General features: G+C 36.2%; 1 protein-coding gene across 1 annotated transcript; it reads right to left on the bottom strand.

Annotated features, from left to right (window-relative positions):
- Positions 1-1,102: 1,102 nt before the first annotated feature.
- Positions 1,103-24,035, bottom strand: LOC128207834 (nuclear exosome regulator NRDE2-like). The gene is made up of 9 exons (XM_052910987.1): positions 23,892-24,035; positions 17,648-17,747; positions 16,126-16,554; positions 13,908-14,899; positions 13,197-13,448; positions 11,209-12,621; positions 8,206-8,324; positions 6,959-7,030; positions 1,103-3,068 (listed from the first exon to the last, which is right to left on the bottom strand). Exons 1-9 carry the CDS (start codon positions 23,986-23,988, stop codon positions 2,940-2,942), a joined length of 3,603 nt encoding a protein of 1,200 aa, XP_052766947.1. The 5' UTR covers positions 23,989-24,035; the 3' UTR covers positions 1,103-2,939.
- Positions 24,036-24,083: the final 48 nt, after the last annotated feature.

The following is a 24,083-nucleotide window of genomic DNA, read 5'->3' as shown; positions in this document are numbered from 1 at the left end:
GTAGGGGCACGGGTCTTGCACGCGACACGTCGTCTTTGTATGTGGAACACATGTGGCAAGTTATTTTAAAATCTGTCCATACAAGGGAAAGTTACAGCCCGGACACGACAACCTATACTCTATGTCCTTATATGCAGCACTTCATTGTAAATAAACACTAAGTGTGACCTTGACCTTTGAGGTAGGGACACGGGTCTTGCACGCGACACGTCGTCTTGGTATGTGGAACACATGTGGCAAGTTATTTTAAAATCTGTCCATACAAGAGAAAGTTACAGCACGGACACGACAACCTTTACTCTATGTCCTTATATGCAGCACTCCATTGTGAATAAATGCTAAGTGTGACCTTGACCTTTGAGGTAGGGACACTGGTCTTGCACGCGACACGTCGTCTTGATATGTGGTACACATGTGGCAAGTTATTTTAAAATCTGTCCATACAAGAGAAAGTTACAGCCCGGACACGACAACCTACACTCTATGTCCGTATATGCAGCACTCCATTGTGAATAAACACTAAGTGTGACCTTGACCTTTGAGGTAGGGACACGGGTCTTGCAGGCGACACGTCGTCTTGGTATGTGGAACACATGTAGCAAGTTATTTTAAAATCTGTCCATACAAGGGAAAGTTACAGCCCGGACACGACAACCTATACTCTATGTCCGTATATGCAGCACTCCATTGTGAATAAACACTAAGTGTGACCTTGACCTTTGAGGTAGGGACACGGGTCTTGCACGCGACACGTCGTCTTGGTATGTGGAACACATGTGGCAAGTTATTTTAAAATCTGTCCATACAAAAAAAAGTTACAGCCCGGACACGACAACCTATACTCTAAGTCCTTATATGCAGCACTCCATTGTGAATAAACACTATGTGTGACCTTGACCTTTGAGGTAGGGACACGGGTCTTGCACGCGACACGTCGTCTTGGTATGTGGAACACATGTGGCAAGTTATTTCAAAATCTGTCCATACAAGGGAAAGTTACAGAGCCGGACGGACGGACGGATGGTGCGATTTTAATATGCCCACCTTCGGGGGCATAAAAAGGTCAAATGAACAGACTTCACATCTGGAATGCAAATTTTAATTCCACATAGTAATATTTTCCATTTTACTTAAATAGAGAAATACATACAGGTTTTTCAACATTTACAATTGATAACAACGGCTGTATTTTGCATACATAGAATAGCGCCTAGGCCTTTTCAATGAGAAAAAATTGCCAGCAAAAGGAAATTTTGATTAAGTACAATTTTACTTATTCTATAATGATATATAGACTTATAAAAACACATAATTATGAAAATTACTAGTTTTTGACAAACTTTTATACGCATATAGTTCATTTATACATGTTATCAAATAATCAAACAAGAGTGCTAAGAACGCTGATGCTTGCCTGTTATTTTTTTGTCAAAAGGGGCATAACTCAACAATTACTCAAGCCATAGTTATGGGTCCTGATTTGCATGCGAGTATGTCTCTGACAACACATGTTTAAAGTTTCATTTGAATATTTTAAACTGTGCTTCATTTAGCGATGAAGTTTCATATTTCTGATATTTTCTTTTTGTTATGGATCTTGATCTAAATGTGCGTTTTGTTTCTGGCTACATGTGTACCAAGTTTTATTGAACGGTTCCAAGTTCCAGGTATTTGAAGTAATTGCATTAAAACAAATATTGAATGACACTGAAGACACCAATGGTATCACAATAGTCCTATTTTTTTCATAGTTAAACAGTCAAGCTAAAAAGAAACTATATTAATTACAGAAAAAGTCTAGGTATTGTCATAGCCATGGTGTCATTGTCCTAGTGCAAAACCCTCTAACCTTAGCTGTAATTTGACTTTGATATTGTTGAGATATTTCCTTGTTTGACTAAAATAAGACCGGTTTTGGTCTTTAGATTCGCAGCTCTCATGTAACCGTTACCAAAGCATCATATTTTATGCGCACCAATTTGGCACAACAAATAAAAGATACCATGAGGTTCAGTCACTTTCAAACAAAAATCTTCCCGTAACAAATTTGACTGATTTTCAAGCAAATGACACTCACAGTCGGTGTGTTGACATACTTATGAGAATACATAGTTTCTTTTCAGACAGATGGACAATAAAATTCTTTTTGGTTTGATAATTGATGAAATGTTCCCAACATGATCTGGCGAATTGCCCCTAATGTGATGAGCTAGTCCATATAAGCAGCCACTATCAATGTCATTTAATGTTGTTGTTTTTTGTTTTGACAGACTAAGACAAAGCATATACATGTCCAAATTTTGAAAGTTTCTACAACACAAGTAATTGTGTTAATCAGGCCCCAATTTCTCGAAACTTCTTAAGCTTAACAGGCTTAAGTCGCTTATATCAATTAGCCAAAATATATACTGAAAATGGATTTTAATAAATAAAAAATGGTTTGCTCTGATAATCATACAGATTATTCCTACATAATTTCTAAAAATTCTTGAAGTAAATATAACACATTTTAACGAACAACAAAGTTGTGAGAATAGTTTAATTCTGTTATAAGGGACTAAAGTAGTTTCGAGAAATTGGGGCCTTGTGAGTAGACTATCCAGGACCTCAATGTGGATATGAATGTGCGGAAATTGATGGAACACAGTCAAAATCAGAACTTCTATGTGTCTATCAATTAGCCAAAAGTGTTCACTGACTGACGAGATATCTAGTTTCTCAAAAATGTATTTCCTTCTTCATCATGAGGTCCGTGATCCCATGAAGCTGTCCCCTGCCCCCACAAATAGCCCATAGCCAATGACTTGCGGTTATGGACTAATGAGGATATCTAGTTCCTCAGTAGGCAGGTGGACGCGTATTTCTTTCTCTGTCATGAGGTCCATGGTCCTATGAAACTGTTCACTGCCCCGACATAGCCCATAGCCAATGACTTGCGGTTATGGACTAATGAGGATATCTAGTTCCTCAGTAGGCAGATGGACGCGTATTTCTTTCTCTGTCATGAGGTCCACAATCTCCTGCAGCTGCACCTCACCCAGAAGTCTCACTCCGTCAAGGTACACACTCTGGAAAAAAGAGAGTGATGCAGTTACTGGGAAAGTATTTTATTTTGTTTTTGGTGGTTAATAAATATTTGTCAGTGCAATTAAATTGATTTTTTTATATTTCAAACAGTGAAAATATCATATTGATATTTTTCACTACTTTTGAAATCTTAGCCCACTCAATCAAATGTCAGCGAGCACAGGGCTGTGACACAAATTCAATGACATCATTTACCACATGGCATTACGTGCACATACAAATTTAAACGTTTTAAACGTTTTCCTAAAAATGTGTAATTGATTGACCTTTTAACTCCAATTTTAGGCATATAATAAAAAACCTGTTTGTTTCAGTGTAAGATAGTAATATATTTCACCTTGTGAACACCAAAAGTGATTTATTTTTACTTGTGCCCAGCCACTTGTGAAAAATATCTTTTGGTGCTCACACAGTGAATTATAATACAATCTTATAATATATAATAAACAATTATTCGCTATATATATATTTAGGATAAATTTTCAACTCTCATTTTTCAATATTCAATCAGCAACTGATTACACTTTCAAAACTCAAGTCATTTCTCAATCTCAACTCAGTATGATTCAAACACTTGTTTAATATTACTCCTTTAAATACTTATTTTGTAAAGAATGTGTACCGTAAATGACTGGTTATAAGACGATAGGGGGTATTAGACGCAGGGAAAAAAATATGTGCTAAATCGGGGGAAAAAACTTTTAATTTATGTTTTGGGTTAAAAGACGCATAGAAAAAATGTCAAATTGTCTGGCATTTTCGGCCACCATGTTTGTTGACAGTGACAAATTTTTTTTTTTTCGTGAAAATGGCGATGGTTATCTTTAAAACCATACAATGATAACACAAAGCAAAATTGGTTTCATTTTTATTCGGTAGATAAAAACCAATTGTCAGTATCCCCCCAAAAAACAGGAGTAATTAAACAAAGTCACTATCTGGAATATTTTTCCAAATGCACTTTTAAAAAGTTTAAAAACAAAGACTTTTTTTAACTTTGATGGTAAGTGGTAACATGAAATTGTAATTTGACTTTTTCTGATGTTGGAACCTGGGGAAATATTTCAGAAGCATCTCAAAGCTGCTCTCTCACAAATTAAACATTTTGACAACTTTTTTTATTTTTTATCTTGGAACGAGCCATTTTTTGCGAAAATCCATGAAAACCAGTTATAAAAGACTGCTGACAAAAAATAAGATTACAGATTTTTATATTTAAGTTCAAAAATTGATGTTTTATGCATTTTCCTTAAACCGTTAGTAACAGTTTAATCAATAACACATTAATTTTCGAACAGAAATATGAAAATCTATGATCTGATTTTTTGTCAGCAATCTCATATCATTGGTTTGCAGATATTTAAAAAAAAAATTTGCTCTTTCCAAGACAAAAAATAAAAAGTTGAAAAAATGGTATATTTTTAAGTTAAAATTTACCTTTCCTTAACTTCGACAATTTCCTTAACTGATTTATTTCATTTAAAGAAACAATTATTCTAATTGTATATTTTGCATTTAAAACATGGACACTTACATTTTCAAAAACGAAAACTTCATTTTAAAGATCTAGTTTTTAAAAGAAATATAACAATTCCAATTTTTACACTTTAGTTAAAATATCGTCGCTTGAATTCCATACTGTCAATTTTGGGGTTATTTTTAGATTTTTGTATCATTAAAATTGTTTTTTCAAGCCCTTTCATTTGGTCTAACTTAGAACAGCCTATCTATTATGTTTAGAGAGTTATTTTACATTCCTTTCTGTTCTATCTCAAAATCTCCAGCCCTCATAACTTCCAAACTTTTCTAAGTCCTAAATTGGCCAATGAAATCATGGTGTCAACGACACGTGATTCTTTTCAGAACAAACCCAAAATGCTTCAAAGCTGGGATTAAGATGTATTATTGGTTTGGAACACTTGACAAACAAACAACAAGAGCTGTCGTAAGACAGCGTGCTCGACTACACCGCTTAGACTTAGAAGTGAATACAATAACAATGTAATATTACCAAGTTTGGTCTCTTTATGTCAAACCTAACTAAAACAAGTGATGTTTGTCAAACATTATGCCCCCCCCACCCCCCCCCCTGAGCTATGTTGTCAGGATTATATGGACAATTGAATGAAATATGCATGGACCGTAATGACAGCTGATTTGTCACTGACATTGGATAGTTTTAAGATTATCACCATTAAAAGTGTGAGGATAGAGTGTGTTATGACCATGACCTTTGTCAAGTTTGAGGGCCATGGGTGCAGGCATTGACAAGTTATCACACAGACGAGCTTTTTTCATTCAAGGTCACTGTGACCTTGACCTTTGACCCCTAAAATCATAAGGGGTCATATCTACAGGTCAGACACAACTCCAAGTCAGGTATGAGGACTATGGGTGCAGGCATTGTAGAGTTATCACTCCGACAATCTTTTACCATTCAAGGTCACTTGACCTTGACCTTTGGCCCAACAATCCCCCAAAACAATAGGGGTCATCTACTGGTCAGGCCCAACTTCCATATCAAGTTTGATGACCATAGGTCTAGGCATTGTTGAGTTATCACTTGGACAAGCTTTAAAATTATTTTACCATTAAAGGTCACTGTGACCTTGACCTTTGACCCGATGAGCCCTTAAATCAATAGGGGTCATCTACTGGTCAGGCCCAACCTTCATATCAAGTTTTTTGATGACCATACTTCCAGGAATTGCTCAGTTATCAGTCGGAAAAGCTTTGGTCTACCGACGGACATACCGACCGACATGTGCAAAGCAATATACCCCTCTTCTTCGAAGGGAGGCATAATTATTCAATACATAAGGTGACTTTGATGCTGCCCTCCCACCAGGCCGCCCGAACAATGACGCAAGTCATTCAAATAACTTGATTTCCCATTATGAAAATGTGGTAAAGAATATACAAATATGCCTTTCAAAAGAAATTAAAAAAATATAAGAAATTCAAGGACAATAATTTGTATTTAGGGTTAAAATGGAGTTATGTTTCTTGTTGTAAGATGGTCGTAAATAATTTTGAATTTTATTTATTGCATTGAATGAAAGGTATAGAAGTTTTTTTATTTAAATCCCAACTTGCCCTTCACTTTTACTTGCCTAAAACTTTAACCTAAGTCAATCAGGGGCCATAACTTGTATTAAGGATATGGAGTTATGTAACCTCATTGGGTGATGGTCCTGAACAATTGTGTGAAGTATTAAGTTAATTGAATGAAGGGTATAGAAGTTATTTATAAATATCCCAACCTGCCCTAAAACTTTAACCTAAGTGTCATAGTCAATCAGGGGCCATTATTTGTATAAAAGATAATATGGAGTTATCTAACCTCGTTATGTGATGACTCTGAACAACTGTGTGAAGCATTAAGTCAATTAAATGAATGAATGGTATTGGAGTTCTAAGTGAAAATCCCAACTTGCCCTAAAACTTTAACCGGCCCTAAAACTTTAACCAAAGTCAATCAGGGGCCATAACTTGTATTAAGGAAAATAGGGAGTTATGTAACCTCATTGTGTGATGGTCCTGAAAAACTGTGTGAAGTATTCACTCAATTAAACAAAGGGTATAGAAGTTATTTATAAATATCCAAACCTGCCCTAAAACTTTAACCTAAGTTTCATAGTCAATCAGGGGCCATAATCTGTGTAAAGAATAATATGGAGTTATCATACCTCATCATGTGATGGCCCTGAACAACTGTGTGAAGTATTAAGTCAATTGAATGAAAGGTATTGGACTTATAAGTGAAAATCCCAACTTGCCCTAAAACTTTAACCGGGCGCCGAAGCCGACGCTGGGGCGAGTAGTATAGCCCACCTATTCTTCGAATAGTCGAGCTAAAAAAGGTTCTAACCTTAGCCCAGGGGCAGTGTTGTACGGCCCTGTAGAACACGCCCTTCAGTCTGCCCCCTCCCTCTACCTCGCTCTGGAACATGATGGAACAATTATTGGTAAAACAAAGTCAAGCAATTAAGTTACAAAACCAAAAGTTGTATTCAGTTTTCACTACCATCTTTTTCAAAGGTTACAGACCATAATCTCAATTTCATCTACTCATATAAACTATACTTTTTCATTTTCCATAATATAGAGGATAATGTTTGTTTCAGTTTAAGATATACAACATATTTCACCAAATGAGCACCAAAAGTGCCATCATCTCTATTTCATGTACTCATAACATCACTATGAGATAAAAGATAATTGTTTCAGTTTAAGATATGCCATATATTTCACCAAATGAGCACCAAAAGTGCCATCATCTCTATTTCATGTACTCATAACATCACTATGAGATAAAAGATAATTGTTTCAGTTTAAGATATGCCATATATTTCACCAAATGAGCACCAAAAGTGCCATCATCTCTATTTCATGTACTCATAACATCACTATGAGATAAAAGGATAATTGATTGTTTCAGTTTAAGATATGCCATGTATTTCACCAAATGAGCACCAAAAGTGCCATCATCTCTATTTCATGTACTCATAACATCACTATGAGATAAAAGGATAATTGATTGTTTCAGTTTAAGATATGCCATGTATTTCACCAAGTGAGCACCAAAAGTATTATTCACAAGAGACTTCTCCGCCAGTTTAATAGTAAAACATTTACGTTTGGTGTTCACGTGGTGGTCTAAATTGTAATTTACACTGAAACAATTTTCATTTTCATTTTGTGCTTATAATCTAACAAAATTGAATGAATATTTAAGTATGGAAAACAACTTCAAATTTCAACCAAATGACATCGTACTGGAAATAAAATTAAATGACATCATTGCATTTTCTTCCAGCACTGAATGCATTTATGTAAGCATTACTTTTAATAAAACAGGTAAATTCTGGGAAAGCAGTGATATTATATTTCGATAAACTCAACTTGGTTAATCAAGATATAATCCACCTTCATATTTTAATAAACAACCAGAAAGCATAAAAATAATTTATCATAATACATTTTGATAATTAGTATTTGTTACTTATGCAGTAATATTTACCAGCAATACTGTTCTCGTAGCAAGTTTACCATCAAATAAACCATTATATCAAAGTCTTAAGTACCACGCCAGTTAATTTCAAACCTAAAAAATACCTCAAGTGTGAGATACAGCCGCCATAGCAGGATGGAGTGTTCCAGACAGGTTGTAGACAGACTGTGTTCCAGCCATGATCTTGCACGATGAACCAGTCCGCTCAGTGTTGAACTGTAGTCTGTGGAAAGACAAAGTACAAGTATGAATGTTCCAGCCATGACCTGGCATGATGAACCAGTCCACTCAGTGTTGAACTGTGGTCTGTGGAAAGACAAAGTTCAAGTATGAAATTTCCTCCAATGACCTGGCATGATGAACCAGTCCACTCAGTGTTGAACTGTGGTCTGTTGAAAGACAAAGTACAAGTTTGCTTGTTCCAGCCATGACCTGGCACAGTGAACCAGTCCATTCAGGGTTGAGCTGTAGTCTGTGGAAAGACAAAGTAAAAGTATGCTTGTTCCAGCCATGACCTGGCACAGTGAACCAGTTCATTCAGGGTTGACATGTAGTCTGTGGAAAGACAAAGTACAAGTATGAATGTTCCAGCCATGACCTGGCACAGTGAACCAGTCCACTCAGTGTTGAACTGTGGTCTGTGGAAAGACAAAGTACAAGTATGCTTGTTTCAGCCATGACCTGGCACAGTGAACCAGTCCATTCAGGGTTGAGCTGTAGTCTGTGGAAAGACAAAGTACAAGTATGAATGTTCCAGCCATGACCTGACACAGTGAACCAGTCCACTCAGGGTTGAACTGTAATCTGTGGAAAGACAAAGTACAAGTATAAATTTTCCAGCCATGACCTGGCACAGTGAACCAGTCCACTCAGGGTTGAGCTGTAGTCTGTGGATAGAAAAAGTACAGTCTGTGGATAGACAAAGTACAAGTATGAATGTTCCAGTCATGACCTGGCACAGTGAACCAGTCCATTCAGGGTTGAGCTGTAGTCTGTGGATAGACAAAGTACAAGTATGAATGTTGCAGCCATGACCTGGCACAGTGAACCAGTCCACTCAGTGTTGAACTGTAGTCTGTGGAAAGACAAAGTTCAAGTATGAAATTTCCAGCAATGACCTGGCATGATGAACCAGTCCACTCAGTGTTGAACTGTAGTCTGTGGATAGACAAAGTACAAGTATGAATACATGTTTTAGCCATGACCTGGCACAGTGAACCAGTCAAACAATGTTGAACTGTAGTCTGTGGAAAGACAAAGTACAAGTATGAATGTTCCAGCCATGACCTGGCATGGTGAACCAGTCCACTCAGTCTTAAACTGTAGTTCTTGGATAGACTGCAGTGGTCGGATCTGGCTGGTTTTCGAAAGGAACCAAGCTCTAATAAATATCTAAATACTGTACAAGTTTCATCGAGATACAATCAAAACTGAAGACTGTATCGTGTTCACAAGCTAGTGTTTACACAATAGCAGTTTTTTATACTATAAAGGGCCATAATCTAGGCATGCATGGGCGAATCTGGCTGGTTTTCGAAAGGAACCGAGCTCTAATGGATATCTAAATACTGTACAAGTTTAATCAAGATACAATCAAAACTGAAGACTGTTATCATGTTCACAAGCAATTGTTTACAGACGCACGAATGCACGGACCCACGGATGCACATACTACGTACACATTAGCATCGCATAAGCTCTTCTGGCCTTTGGCCAGTAGAGCTGATAAAAAAAAAAAAAAAAAGATTTTTTTTTTTATAAAAAGTGTCGCCTAAGGAACGCTTAGAACTGTAAAATAATTTGGAAATCGGGTCAATGGCATCTAATAAGAAGAATTTCAACGTTTTCCTTATAGCCATATAGTGGTAACTAGCCCCGCCTCTGGCAGACATGTTTTTTAATGAATATTTATACAGATGATCAGCTTAGGAACATTTCTGTCAAATTATGTTAAAATTGGAGCAGCAAATTCTGAGAAGAAGATTTTTCTATACGGCAGATTTCATTTTTGCTAGTGTTACCTGGACGGAAAAATATAATTTGTCAATATTAAAATTGTCTGTAAATAAGGTCGGAAAATTTATTCAGATAATGATAAAAAAGTTAATTGTTTATAAATTGAATAAAATGTTTAAATTGAATAAAATGTTTAAACCTGTGATTTTGGTGTTTAATGTTAAATCAATTAAATTTGGGTCAACTAAGCGCTTACTAGGACAGACTACACTCCCGAGTCAATATCGATCACATGTTTTACTGACGTTTCATACCAAACATACAACAATAACCTCTATGATATCAGAAATAAAATGTACTAAAAACCTCATAATTCAAGAAATAGACGGTTAATATTGCATAAGTATGATGCCTTCTTTTATTTATGCATAATATCATCCAAAGTCGAGTTTTTTTCTGTCCGTGTGTCTTGCGTAACGATTGCATTGTATTTTGGCGGTACGTGTACTTTGTTTTACCGGAAAAGGACTATCGGTTTCACGTTAACGACACTGTTTCGCCAATAAAGTGTTTTGAAAGTGTATTCACTTTTCATTTTACTACGATGTATACGGTAGGTTGAAAGTTTAAATTGCTAGAGTTACGGAATAATTTTCTGTCCTAGCAACCCAGTAACGATTGCACAATGGTTAATTACCAAATTTCTTAGGTCACGTGATATTACCCAGCACGCATTGCAGAAATCAAGACGGCGGCCAATGTTGACGATGACTGTGCTGTTTTTAGACTCTCTAGCATAATTATTCAAGTTTTCTGTCTTATAAAAATGACGCTAACAAAGTTAATTTTTACAATAAAGTTCAAAAATTGATGTTTTATGCATTTTTCTTAAACCTTAACAGTTTAAGCCATAAAACATTAATTTTCAAACAGAAATATGAAAGTCTACGATCTGATTTTTCTGTCAACAATCTTATATCATTGGATTGCAGATATTTACGCAAAAAATTGCTCTTTCCAAGACAATAAATAAAAAAGTTGTAAAAATGGTATATCTGTGAGAGTGCAGCTTTAAAGCATTTAATTTTCCCAATTTGAAAAGGCCAGGCCTTTGCCCAATAATTACTGTAAAGCCCGGTATTCAAGCATACCTATAGATTTTCTATCCTGAAGAACACTGCAGAGAAAGCCCACTCCAACAGCAACTGGAATATGAGATTCTGCCATCCTACACGCCCTGTCAAAGAACCGATTCAAGCGACCGCTGATCTTCGATTTCCTTTCAATGTCCACAAATAACGACAAAAATATCCGATCATTGGGAAAGGCCTGCAGCGCCTGATCTAGATGGTCTCGGAGAAATGATACCAGGCCTGACGACACAGCCATGTGGTGAACTATCAGTTTTAGTTTGTATTCATGGAGGCCTCTAGTTACGCTAGGGTCAGTTAATAAGTAAAGATTTTGTATCACATCTGAGATCATGTCTACTGATAATTCTAATCCACTTTTGCAATAGGTAAACTTTGCGTAGCACCAAACTGTGGATAAAAGTCTATTCTTGTTATCTTGAGTTGGGCTTCGAAAAAAGTTAGCATTTGCTCTTTCTAATGCTTTGGAAAACTTGGAGACAGTTTTCAGGACAGAAGAACTAGGAATTTCCCCAGTAGCTTTAGGATCAAATTTCTTTTCATCCATCAAGCAAGCAAGAGTTGCTAACACTGATTTCTTCACATCTAAACTAGCACCTGTCTTTTTGCACAACAACTCACACGATCTTCCATGATTGATATCCATCAAGATATCGCAATAAAGGGAATACAGATCAATCAACCCATTAGATTCAGGTGTTGTTTCCTCAATATTTTTTCCGCTGTACATTGCCAATGCAGTTTCTGCAATCGCTTTAGCTTCCCCAGGTTTTCCTATGATGCGTTCTATTTCAATGTACCTGCACCACACAGCTAAGTTATTCCTAATTTTTTTATCTTTTAACAAATTCTTAACAATTTTCCGAATTTCCTTTTTATCACTCTTTGAAAGATTATTCATCGTGTAACATGATAACTGCACTTCTAGCAACATCAATGTCAAGCTTGTGTTCTCACTTCCATTGAAACAAGGTATTACCTGCTTCAAAAAATTTATCACAAATGGTTTTAGCACTGGATTTTGAGAGAGATCACATGTACTTTTTAGTTCAAAGACAGCTCCACTAAAATAAGAATGATCATCGTGAGCATTAAGTTTATCTGACAGACTTACAAATGCATCTGAAAACTTTGATTTCGGACACCCCTTGGGTTCATGTCCTAGCATTTCAAGCAAGGCAACAACAAGGTCATAATGTAGCATCTCTGAGATATCAAACACCACTGGCTTTACATCATCGTACACGACCATCCTCTCAGGGTCTTCACAATCCTCCTCAGTCTGACCTTTGAAGAGGTCAGGTTTCCATGGCAACCAATGGTGATGGTCTCTTAGCAACTCGATCTTCAGCCAGGTGAAATGTTTGCTTTCCTTCCTCTCTATAATGGCCTCCTCTTGCTCTTCAAGAGCATCTGAAATACACATTCACTTCAATAACTTGTAAGTTTCAAGCAATTCTTTCAAATAGTTTCCAAGTTCTTCTGAAAACAAAATATTGGTCTGATTTAAGATATTTTTCTTTATTTTGATTGCCATGGCAACCAACCTTTTCATGGAACCATCTAAGATTCTGGAACAAATTTTACTTTGGTAAATCTTAATATTCACAATATAAAGCTAACTTAAATATATATACTATATAACTTTTAAGGCCACACATCCTACAAAATAAATACTTAAAATGATTATCCTGAACAATAACAGCATAATTCACCCTTTTACTTTAAATTAAAGAAGTATTCATTTTATGGACCTGTTTCAGTCTTCCACTGTAAGTTTAAACAGTTGAATACCTTTGTCTTGTTTTATGCACCAGGCTCTACAAGAAAGCTTTGTTTGGCTTTATTTATTATCAGGTAAAAAAATAGTAATGGTTGCCAAAAAACATAATTCTATACTTAAGGGAATTTTCTGCAAAATAGGTGCAGTATATCTGTAGTACAAAACATCAATTTGGAGTGGCCTTAGCATTATCTTAATAAACTACCTTGGTCATTACTCAGCACATCACTTCCAGCCTCACTTCCAGTCTGATTCCACCCACAAGCCCCCTGGGTTCCAATTTTTGCTGACTCATTATCCCAGAACTCTTCAAAGGCAGCCATCTTGCTTTCTTTAGATGCACTCTTCAAAAGTGGAGGGCAGAAAAGATTGTACTCCAGAATGGCTTGAAATGTGGCAAGAGCCCGCTCTTTGAAGCCAACTTGAATCAGGAACTGACAGTATTGCAGGAATATCTCTATAAAAATAACAGTGAATTTAAAGTTCTTTTTAACAAGAGCCCCGAAAGCATTGCCAACCCTTCTCTGTTTGTTTATTTTCAGTCTAGAAAGGCGCATTACTTTAAAAGGATTACATCGAAAGTTATGGATCTTGCTATGCAAGCACATATAGTCTCAGACAACATGTGTTCTGATATTGATTTTTATATCTCGAATGTTGTTTTGAGTTATTGCCACTGTTCAATGTTGCCCATGCCCTCATATTGGTTATGGTACGCTGGGGTGCCAAGGATGGAGAGCCATTGGATCCGCAGAAATACGCAGACAAATCACATACCTTCAGATATATTTAAAATGAAATGTCTAATGCATTAAATTTATTTTAAATGTCAAAGCAACCATAAACACAAACCCAATATCAGGTCAACATCATTTAGACATAGAAATATTTGTTTGAACCCTCAAAAAACACTTACCAATTATTTCATGTTCCAGATTTTCAGGAACTGAGTGAGTCTGCAAAACCCCAGTATGGATTTTGAGCAACATTTTGAAACACTTGTGGTAGAGTTTGCACTGTTTCGCAACAGTGAACACAGTCAGTCTGGACTGGTTAAACATGAGGTGGTATTTCCAGAGCTTTGTATTGGCTGGATGGACAAACAGAAGTTGTTCAAGATCTTTGTTTATCTTGCTTGAATCAACTATCTCTGCACTTAGCTCAATCTTGGCAAGAAGCAGGTCAATGTGGCCAGGATTATGTCCAAGTGCTTTCTCTATGATGCTTATCTTTTTTTCCAACACAGCTTTCTCAGTCATCTTCTTTTCATTCACACTTTCCTTTTTTAGATTTGCTTCAGCTGAAATACTGTCCTGAAATTTAGCAAAATCTAGCCATAGTTTGATACTGCCCGGATTTTCCCTGAGTTTTCTGTTATATTCAACAACTTTTACCCTAGTCTCATCTAGTTCAACAATAATGTCTTCTTTATTATCAATCTCTGATTTGCCTCCCATTCCCTGTACATAAAGACTTGTAGCTGGGTCAAGAATTGTATCTCTTACATTTTGACTGTCGCCAACTTTCACACCGATAGCACCAATTGTAGTGTCTTTCCCAAAAGCAACAAACTCTGGCATTGTTTCAACATTATTAGAATCACCCAAGTTCATGACTATTCTTTCCTTTGGATATTGATTCCCTAACTTTCTGTTCTCTCGATCATAATACCGGTTCCCGGCACTCTTGTCTTTTTTCTTCACTTTTTCATAAACAAACATTGGCACTTTGCCAAGGGAACCGACACACTGGTTACATGTAGTCCGGTACTCAGCAACATGTCCGGTGTACAGGGAACCATATGTGAGGCTGTTCTTGTCTGGAGCCCGGTCCAGCTTAAACGGGTGGTCTGGGGCAATGTCATAAACATCGTTTAGGAAGATGTGCTTTGTTTGTAACAAGCCAGGTCTGTAATAGAATATGCTATATCTTGAGTAAGCCCAGTTAGAACATCTTAAGCATCAGGTATTTGTCAAAGATTATATGCCCTTTTTTTAAAGCTGCACTCTCACAGATTGAACATTTTGACAACTATTTTATTCTTTGTCTTGGAACAAGGCAATTTATGCGAAATGCATGGAAACTAGTAACATAAGATTGCTGACAAAAAATTAGATCACAGATTAATTTTCATATTTTAGTTAAAAAATGGTGTTTTATTCATTTTTCTTAAACCGTTACTAACGGTTTAATCCTTAAAACATAAATTAAAATTTGAACTGAAATATGAAAATGTGCGAGCTGATCTTTTGTTAGCTACCTTTTATCATTGGTTTGCATATATTTTTACAAATATTTGCTCAAAAATAAAAAAAAGTTGTTAAAACGTTATACATGTATCTGTGAGAGTGCAGCTTTAAAGATGCACTCTTACTCCCCAAAAGAATTACCATAACTACATTGTTTTAATATACCAAAATAAACGTCAAAAACAATGGTTGTTATGAAGGATACTGAGTTTAATTAGAAAGAAAGGTGCAGAAAGCATTTAATACTTTACAAAAGTTCATCGTTAAGTAAGTAGTAAAATAAAGGTATATCACTCAAAGTTTATGTTTGTCATGTATGTGATTGTATTAATTTTGAATAAGAGTATCACTTTAAATTATGCTTATGTTTTTCAAAAAGGTTAACTTGTATATATATATATATACGAACAGTTTATCTTATAATTACACATTAACAGCTTAAATTTCCATTAGTTTGATGAACAATTCAAAACTAGTAATTTCATTTCAATAAAACCAATGCAGTTAACTTAAAGCTGCACTCTCACAGATTGAACGTTTTGACATCTTTTTTATTTATTGCCTTGGAACGAGCAAATTTTTGCGAAACAATCCAAGGAAAGTTATATAAGAATGCTGACAAAAAGTTAGATCGCAGATTTTTACATTTAAATTCAATAATTGATGTCTTATGCATTTTTCTTAAACCGTTGGTAATAGTTTAAGCCATAAAACATTAATTTTCGAACAGAAATATGAAAATCTACGATCTGATTTTTGTCAGCAATCTGATATCACTGGTTTGCAGATATGTATGCAAAAATTTCCTTTTTTCAAGACAAAAAATAAAAAAGTTGAAAAAATGGTATATCTGTGAGAGTGCAGCTTTAAACTTATATTTCTTACATTGTTTTCTCCTTTGGGGGTGACCTTGAATACCTCTCAGACAGCTTGTGCTTATGTTTCTTCTTATGTTTGCTAGATTTCTTCGACTTTTTATCTTCATTTTCACTTGAATAATAATCTTTCGTCTTCCTCTTCTTTTTCCTCTCTTTGTGGTATGTTCTGCCGTCTTTTGAACCAGAGTCTGAGTCACCAGAATTATACCTCTTTCTGTCATATCTCTCTTTCTCCGAGTCTGAATCTCCTGAAGAGTATTTGTGTCTGCGTTTCTTTTTCTTTCCAAGTTTATCTCGTTTGTAGTCTTGCCCTGGAATATCTGGTTCTTGAATTTCCGATACATGTGTATAACTTTTGGAGTCCTCTGCTGTGGCCTTCGGTACTTCTTGGACTTGAACAACTGGTTTAATAATAGCTGATGTTTCGGGAATATCACTGAAAAATGTTATATGAGATATGATATGAATATACATAGATATTTCTATCTAAGAAACTTGCATTTAAATCATAGTCAGCAAGACACTTGACTTCTCTTAAGTTTACATATACATTGAGTCAAACTCATTGACATCAAAATATCCAAATCACTCCTAATATTTTAAGATTACTGCCTAAATATGTCATAAATGCAATATAGCATATGTAACATATCTGTGTTTTTCTTTATCATAGTTTCATTTCTATTTATAATCGCAGTGTTCCATTTTATATAATTAAAAAAACACAAATAAAAATACGGATTTATGTACGTAGAAAAATAGCCATTTCCGGAAAAACGTAAAATTTTATGCCGACAAAAAAATTCAACGTAACAAACTGGTTGCTTCACTTTTTTTACTGTAATAACAAAAGTAAACCAGTGGCATATCTAGCAAGGGTGGGGGTGCATGAGGGCCCATGCCCCCGCAGTTGGCCGGCAACTGAACCCTTACATACATAACTCTAACCTTAAATCGATACCATAACAATAAAACCACTGAAATATTATATACATAACGCACATATTATATACATAACGCACCAGTCAATTGCAACTACGGCCCCCCAGGTCCGGGGAATAGCGGGGACTTTGACTTTTGGTCCAGCCAACCCCGGGCAAAATCCTCTCCCTGCAGGGACGAACTGCTGGTAAAACCCCCGCCAAATGCCCCCACACCACAGGGACCCTAAAGGCCCATTCCCTGCTTTATTTGGCCTGATGACAAAACCACAGCATTCACTCGGCACTGTGGGGCCACCTCGAAGGTAAAAACACGGCCCTTTTCCCCGGCTATCCCCAGTATACCCCCCGACCTGGGGGGTCCGTGGTTACAATTGACTGGTGCATAATCTTATATATAAGTTTGTCCACTTTAAAAGATGTATTCATAAAAGAAGGGTTGAAATGCATAAAAACTGTATTCATGTGATTTCCTTAACTCCTTGCCCTAAAAGTTTTGAGGAGGTTTGACGGTTTTGCCCCGAACCCCCAAGTTATGATAAAACAATATATGTCTAAATCTCTTCATAATAATAAAATACTCCAAACCTCTCTTCTTGTTGCAGCCATTTTAGTTCTTTTTGAAACTCTTCCAATTTCTGTGCTGTATCATGGGTAAAACTCTTGTTCTTCAACCAATCCTCATTGTCTGAAAGGAAACAATGCTGAAGTGCTGAAAATGGATGAACCAAATCAAAACAAGAATTTGGTTGGAAACCATGACTTGTTATAGTTTGTGTTACTGCTCTCCAAAGTAGAAGAAAAGGGAAGAACAAATTGCTTCTGACACACTATAAAATATATATACAAGTATTATGAAAATTAATACAGGTGAGACAAAGCTAGGCGTTGTTTTGAAGACAAAACAGCCGATCAATTATGGAGGCAGAAACAAAATTTGGCTAGCTGACCTTTAACCTACATTTGTATATGACTGTGTGACCTTGACCTTGTGGTATGTGGGAGATCATGAGATAGATGCTTGTTACCATTGATGCAAAGCTTAAAATTAAAATATTTATATTGATAAAAGAGTAGACATGCTATTGGCTACTTGAACTTTGACCCATTAGTGCGGTCTTAATCCTATATAGGTGAATATGGCTTAAACATCCCTAAAGCAAAGCTACAGATAAGGGTTGTAAAGGGTGTAAAAACATTTAAGAAATCGCCCATTATGACATAAAATCAAACAGCTGTTCGTACCTGTACGATTTAAAAAAATAAATAGGGTGTGAAGTTCTTCCGAGTATTTTTTACTGTTATACGCTAGCAGTTTTGACTATAAAATGTTAAACTGGTTTGTTAAAATAGATACACTATCCTAAGAGACTTACATGTATAGAAGGTTGTAAGCCAAGAAATCAAAGTACATGTAGTTAAGATGTTTTAATTAATCAGGACTTGTAATTAGCTCAGCAACATTTCAGTTTTGTGAAAGTTCTTTTATCATTTGTACTATAAAGTTCATTAAGTAAAATAAATCAAATTTGTAATTTAATGTATCAGTACACTTTAGAAATCGCCATTACACTTTAATGAATGACCCAAGGGTGAAGCATACACTTTACTAGATTACACAAGGGTGTAAAATACACTTTAAGTAAAATGGTTATCTGTAGCTCTGCCTAAAGGGCACCTCTGTGTTGTAAATATTTGTGCCATTGTTTTTGATATCTTTCAAGGGCATGAGAACTTATAAAGCACACAATAACAAGAGCTGTCACAGTATGTGACGAATGCCCCCGAATGTGACATTGACCTACGAACAAGGTCAGTACATGAAAAGTTGATCTTGCCTTTATGTGTCAAATACATATGGCAAGTTATTTTAAATTTCCTCTGAACATAAAAAATACCACCCATACTTGACAACCTGCACTGTTATGTCCTTATATTCAGAATTCCCTTGTGAATAAACACTTAGTGTATCTTTCACCTTAGAGGTAGGGACATGGGTCTTGCACAGGACACGTCATCTTCGTATGTGGAACACATGTAGCAAGTTATTTTAAAATCTGTCCATACAAGGGAAAGTTACAGCCCAGACACGACAACCTATACTCTATGTCCTTGTATGCAGCACTCCATTGTGAATAAACACTAAGTGTGACCTTCACCTTTGAGGTAGGGACACGGGTCTTGCACGCGACACGTCGTCTTGGTATGTGGAACACATGTGGCAAGTTATTTTAAAATCTGTCCATACAAGGGAAAGTTACAGCCCGGACACGACAACCTATACTCTATGTCCTTATATGCAGCACTCCATTGTGAATAAACACTATGTGTGACCTTGACCTTTGAGGTAGGGACACGGGTCTTGCACGCGACACGTCGTCTTGGTATGTGGAACACATTTGGCAAGTTATTTTAAAATCTGTCCATACAAGGGAAAGTTACAGGCCGGACACGACAACCTATACTCTATGTCCTTATATGCAGCACTCCATTGTGAATAAACACTAAGTGTACCTTGACCTTTGACGTAGGGACACGGGTCTTGCAGGCGACACGTTGTCTTGGTATGTGGAACACATGTGGCAAGTTATTTTAAAATCTGACCATTCAAGAGAAAGTTACAGCACGGACACGACAACCTATACTATGTCCTTATATGCAGCACTCCATTGTGAATAAACACTAAGTGTGACCTTGACCTTTGACGTAGGGACACGGTTCTTGCACAGGACACGTCGTCTTGGTATGTGGAACACATGTTGCAAGTTATTTTAAAATCTGTCCATACAAGGGAAAGTTACAGCCCGGACACGACAACCTATACTCTATGCTTATGTGCAGCACTCTATGGTGAATAAACACTAAGTGTGACCTTGACCTTTGAGGTAGGGACACGGGTCTTGCACGCGACACGTCGTCTTGGTATGTGGAACACATGTGGCAAGTTATTTTAAAATCTGTCCATACAAGGGAAAGTTACAGCCCGGACACGACAACCTATACTCTATGTCCTTATATGCAGCACTTCATTGTGAATAAACACTAAGGGTGACCTTGACCTTTGAGGTAAGGACACGGGTCTTGCACGCGACACGTCGTCTTGGTATGTGGAACACATGTGGCAAGTTATTTTAAAATCTGTCCATACAAGGGAAAGTTACAGCCCGGACACGACAACCTATACTCTATGCTTATATGCAGCACTCCATTGTGAATAAACACTAAGTGTGACCTTGACCTTTGAGGTAGGGACACGGTTCTTGCACGCGACACGTCGTCTTGGTATGTGGAACACATGTGGCAAGTTATTTTAAAATCTGTCCATACAAGGGAAAGTTACAGCCCGGACACGACAACCTATACTCTATGCTTATATGCAGCACTCTATGGTGAATAAACACTAAGTGTGACCTTGACCTTTGAGGTAGGGACACGGGTCTTGCACGCGACACGTCGTCTTGGTATGTGGTACACATGTGGCAAGTTATTTTAAAATCTGTCCATACAAGAGAAAGTTACAGCCCGGACACGACAACCTATACTCTATGTCCTTATATGCAGCACTCCATTGTGAATAAACACTAAGTGTGACCTTGACCTTTGAGATAGGGACACGAGTCTTGCATGCCACACGTCGTCTTGGTATGTGGAACACATGTGGCAAGTTATTTTAAAATCTGTCCATACAAGGGAAAGTTACAGAGCCGGAAGGACGGACGGACGGTGCGATTTTAATATGCCCACCTTCGGGGGCATAAAAAGCTTTATGACCTTCCGTGGCACACATGCTTTATTCCCTGGTTGGGGGAAAAATCCCCCGCAATTCCCTCCCATCCCCTGGTCCCCCGCCGGGGGATCCATATCCCCTGGAATTATTTGTTTTTTCCATTAAACTTGCTTAAAGCTGCACTCTCACAGATGGAACGTTTTGACTCTTTTTTATTTTTTGTCTTGGAACGAGACAAAATCCATGGAAATATGAAAATATGAAAATCTACGATCAGATTTTTTTCAGCAACTTATATCATTGGTTTGCAGATATTTAGGCAAAAATTTGCTCTTTCCAAGACAAAAAAAAGGTGTAAAAATGGTATATCTGTGAGATTGCAGCTCTAAGGTTGACAGTGGAAAACGTCCATAATATTATGAGTGTGAAATTCCATGAAGGACCATGATGACTAAGTCCAAAAATTATTGTAATTAGAGTGTATTTCTGTTTTTATTCTTATATTATATGTAGATATTGTGCGAAATTTGGCCGCATTAAAAATCCCCTGGTCTAATATCAAAATCCCCTGGCACTCAGACCAAAATCCCCTGGGAAGCCTCATAGAAATATGGCATGTATTTTGTAGAACGGATGTGACTCGAGCATATGTACATTAAAACAAGAGATGCTTTTAGGTTTTTATTATGAATATTTATGCCAAGTTATTTTGAAAACCTTTCAATAATACAAGCCGAGTTAAGAAGTGAACACAAAATTATTTTGGCTATCTTACTTTTAATACACAACATATATATGTTTGGCCTTCACCCTGAAGGTATGTAGCTGAAGCAAGTACTCCACATATCTTTAGATGCTGGGTCCATTAACATAGGATGAGGCAGATGGACAAATTGCAGCAATCGTCAAATGATCGATGGGGTCTTTACCAATATAGTTTAGTAAGCGGAAGTTCTTCAGGTTCAAGACTAAGGTACATGTGTACATTTGTACTTTCAAGGACCTTTCATACGCAAAATTTACTAAACTGTTTATGCCCCTATCATGAACAAGTTACATAAGCTCTAAAGAGTTTTAAACTTATAGTTGAAGTCTACATAAGTCAATTTTGACAAAATATCAGGCCACTTTATATATATTTCTATACTTTAATTTATCAAACCAACATTCTAATCGAAAATATATGGACGACTTAGTGTGGTACAATGACATTTTTTATATTCTATGTCCTATATGACTGACATACTGGCCTAGTAATTCCTGGAATGTTTAAAAAATATACAAAACATGTGCCCCCTGTCCTCCGTCCAGGTTAAATATCATTTAACAAAAAAGCCTGGAAGCCATTTTAGAATTACTACCATGGAGTGGGCACAGGCCTCTGAATCATTGTTTGTCACTAACACTAACATAAAGAAGTTATTTGTAAGGCAAAGGCACTAAATATCACTAGGTGTTTTGTTTATCTCATTAAATGTACGCAAAATGATTATAAACAACATTTTAGTGACAAAACAATGATTCAGAGGCCTGTGGTAGCAGGTAGGCAAAATCTAACTACACTATTTACTCTCTTAGCCATAGTCTAGTCCATATAAACAGCCGCTTCAGAGTCTTAGATAATTTTTGTGTTGGCGACTCTTCGCGTCCATATACCACTTCTTGTTTTCCTAGCCAAGATCCCAGCGCAAAGTATATTTAGCGCAAAGATAACGCGCACCTGTTCCGGTTAAACTCCACTAATAAAATGCGCATTTGAAATCAGGTAGTCATCTTCAGTTAAAGGCATCAATATTTGATAAAAATGTGAACACAAATAAATAAGGTTTTTTAAACTTATAGTTGAAGTTATTTTTTTGAAGATATTTTTCTCATCAAATTAAATTATTGTTTTCTCTTTTTCTAACTTAACTTGCATGTCAACTTGTGTTTATTATTTTTGATTTGTGCTTGCTTGTGACAAAGTTGTTGCATCTTTGTAGTCAATATTTCTGCTTTTGTTCCATGCATGTAAACTTGTTTAGGACATCATAACATCCATTCTGTTTTATATGTGTTGTATAATCTTATTTCTGATTTCATTAAATGTTGTAATATGTTCTGAGAATGTTTAGCTAATGTAGTTACCCTCTGTGAGAAAGTTGCTGATCAGTTCTTCTCAATAGGATTTGGGGGGATAATTGATTTCTTAAAACCATTTTTCTTTGCAGTCGCACTTTTGTGCTGGTATTGATAATTCAGTGTTTTATTTACACAAGTTCTTATAGCAGTTTTTAGGCCACTGGTCAGGATCAGCAGCTTTTTACACAGTTTTAGATGTGCTTAATATGTGTGCTTTTAGATGATATATAATATAGAAATATCTAATACTTTTTCCTTTTATAGCAATTTTTACTCTTGTTGATCTTCATATACATTTGTTAACAGTCGGTTAAAAAGCTCATCAGAACTTATGTTACATATGTTTGTGTCTTGCCGACTTGAAATAAAACTTATTGTATTGTATTGTATTGTAATAAAACAAATACATATATATATATATATATATATATATATATATATATCGATGTCCCAACAGGGGAGGTCACTGCGTATGATAAATATGCTAATAGTGGCTAATCCAATATGGCAGTGAAAAGTTGACAGAAGCCGATCAGCGTCAGTTTATCATGGAAAACTTAAGTTATAAATAAAAGGTATTAACCAGTATATCATTTATGTGTCCCTTTTATGTTTTCTTTTAACAATTCAGTGTTGTTGTAATATAATAGTCTAATATTTTATTTTACACTGGTATAAATAAATCGACTTGTGGCATTATAGTGAACACAATAAATATCCAAATGTTAAAAAACGTTCCCTAAACGCACATTATTGCGGCTAAGCTGTAGTCATTATAATAACTAAATTAGCCATAGCTTAACTTGATGATATGGCATTAGGTGCAGATTTCCATATGAAAACAGTGATTTAAATGAATAAAATAATGAAATAAAACAAAACAGTTATCATAATTTTACGATAAGTAACGTTCCAATAAAACTATGAAAGAAGTATGAAACGAAAAAAGTCGCGAAATCATATGACAATAATAATATTCCTCACTTTTTACACCAGTGTCTTTTTTGACATTCTGGTTAATACTTTCAGCTGAAGGAAAAAGACCAGTCCGTGGAAAGCTACCATGTGTGAATCCTGACATCGTAAAGAAATTGTTTCAGTTGGTTAAACGAACATCCGACATCAGAATTTGTCCGAAGTTGTATTCATTTACTTGGTTCCCAGCCTTTGTTTTCT

This window comes from Mya arenaria, chromosome 11 (assembly GCF_026914265.1).
Source record: "Mya arenaria isolate MELC-2E11 chromosome 11, ASM2691426v1".
Lineage (NCBI taxonomy): Eukaryota > Metazoa > Mollusca > Bivalvia > Myida > Myidae > Mya > Mya arenaria.
Note: the sequence above shows the minus strand (reverse complement) of the source record. Positions and strands in the feature narration are given on the sequence as shown.

Excerpts from the sequence above, each read along its gene's own strand:
- LOC128207834 (XM_052910987.1), bottom strand. The coding sequence starts at position 23,988 with ATGTCAGGATTCACACATGGTAGCTTTCCACGGACTGGTCTTTTTCCT. Across the intron at positions 13,449-13,907 it reads TCTGGAACATGAAATAATTG|AGATATTCCTGCAATACTGT; the intron begins GTAAGTGTTTTT and ends TTATTTTTATAG. Across the intron at positions 8,325-11,208 it reads TCAGGATAGAAAATCTATAG|ACTACAGTTCAACACTGAGC; the intron begins GTATGCTTGAAT and ends GTCTTTCCACAG.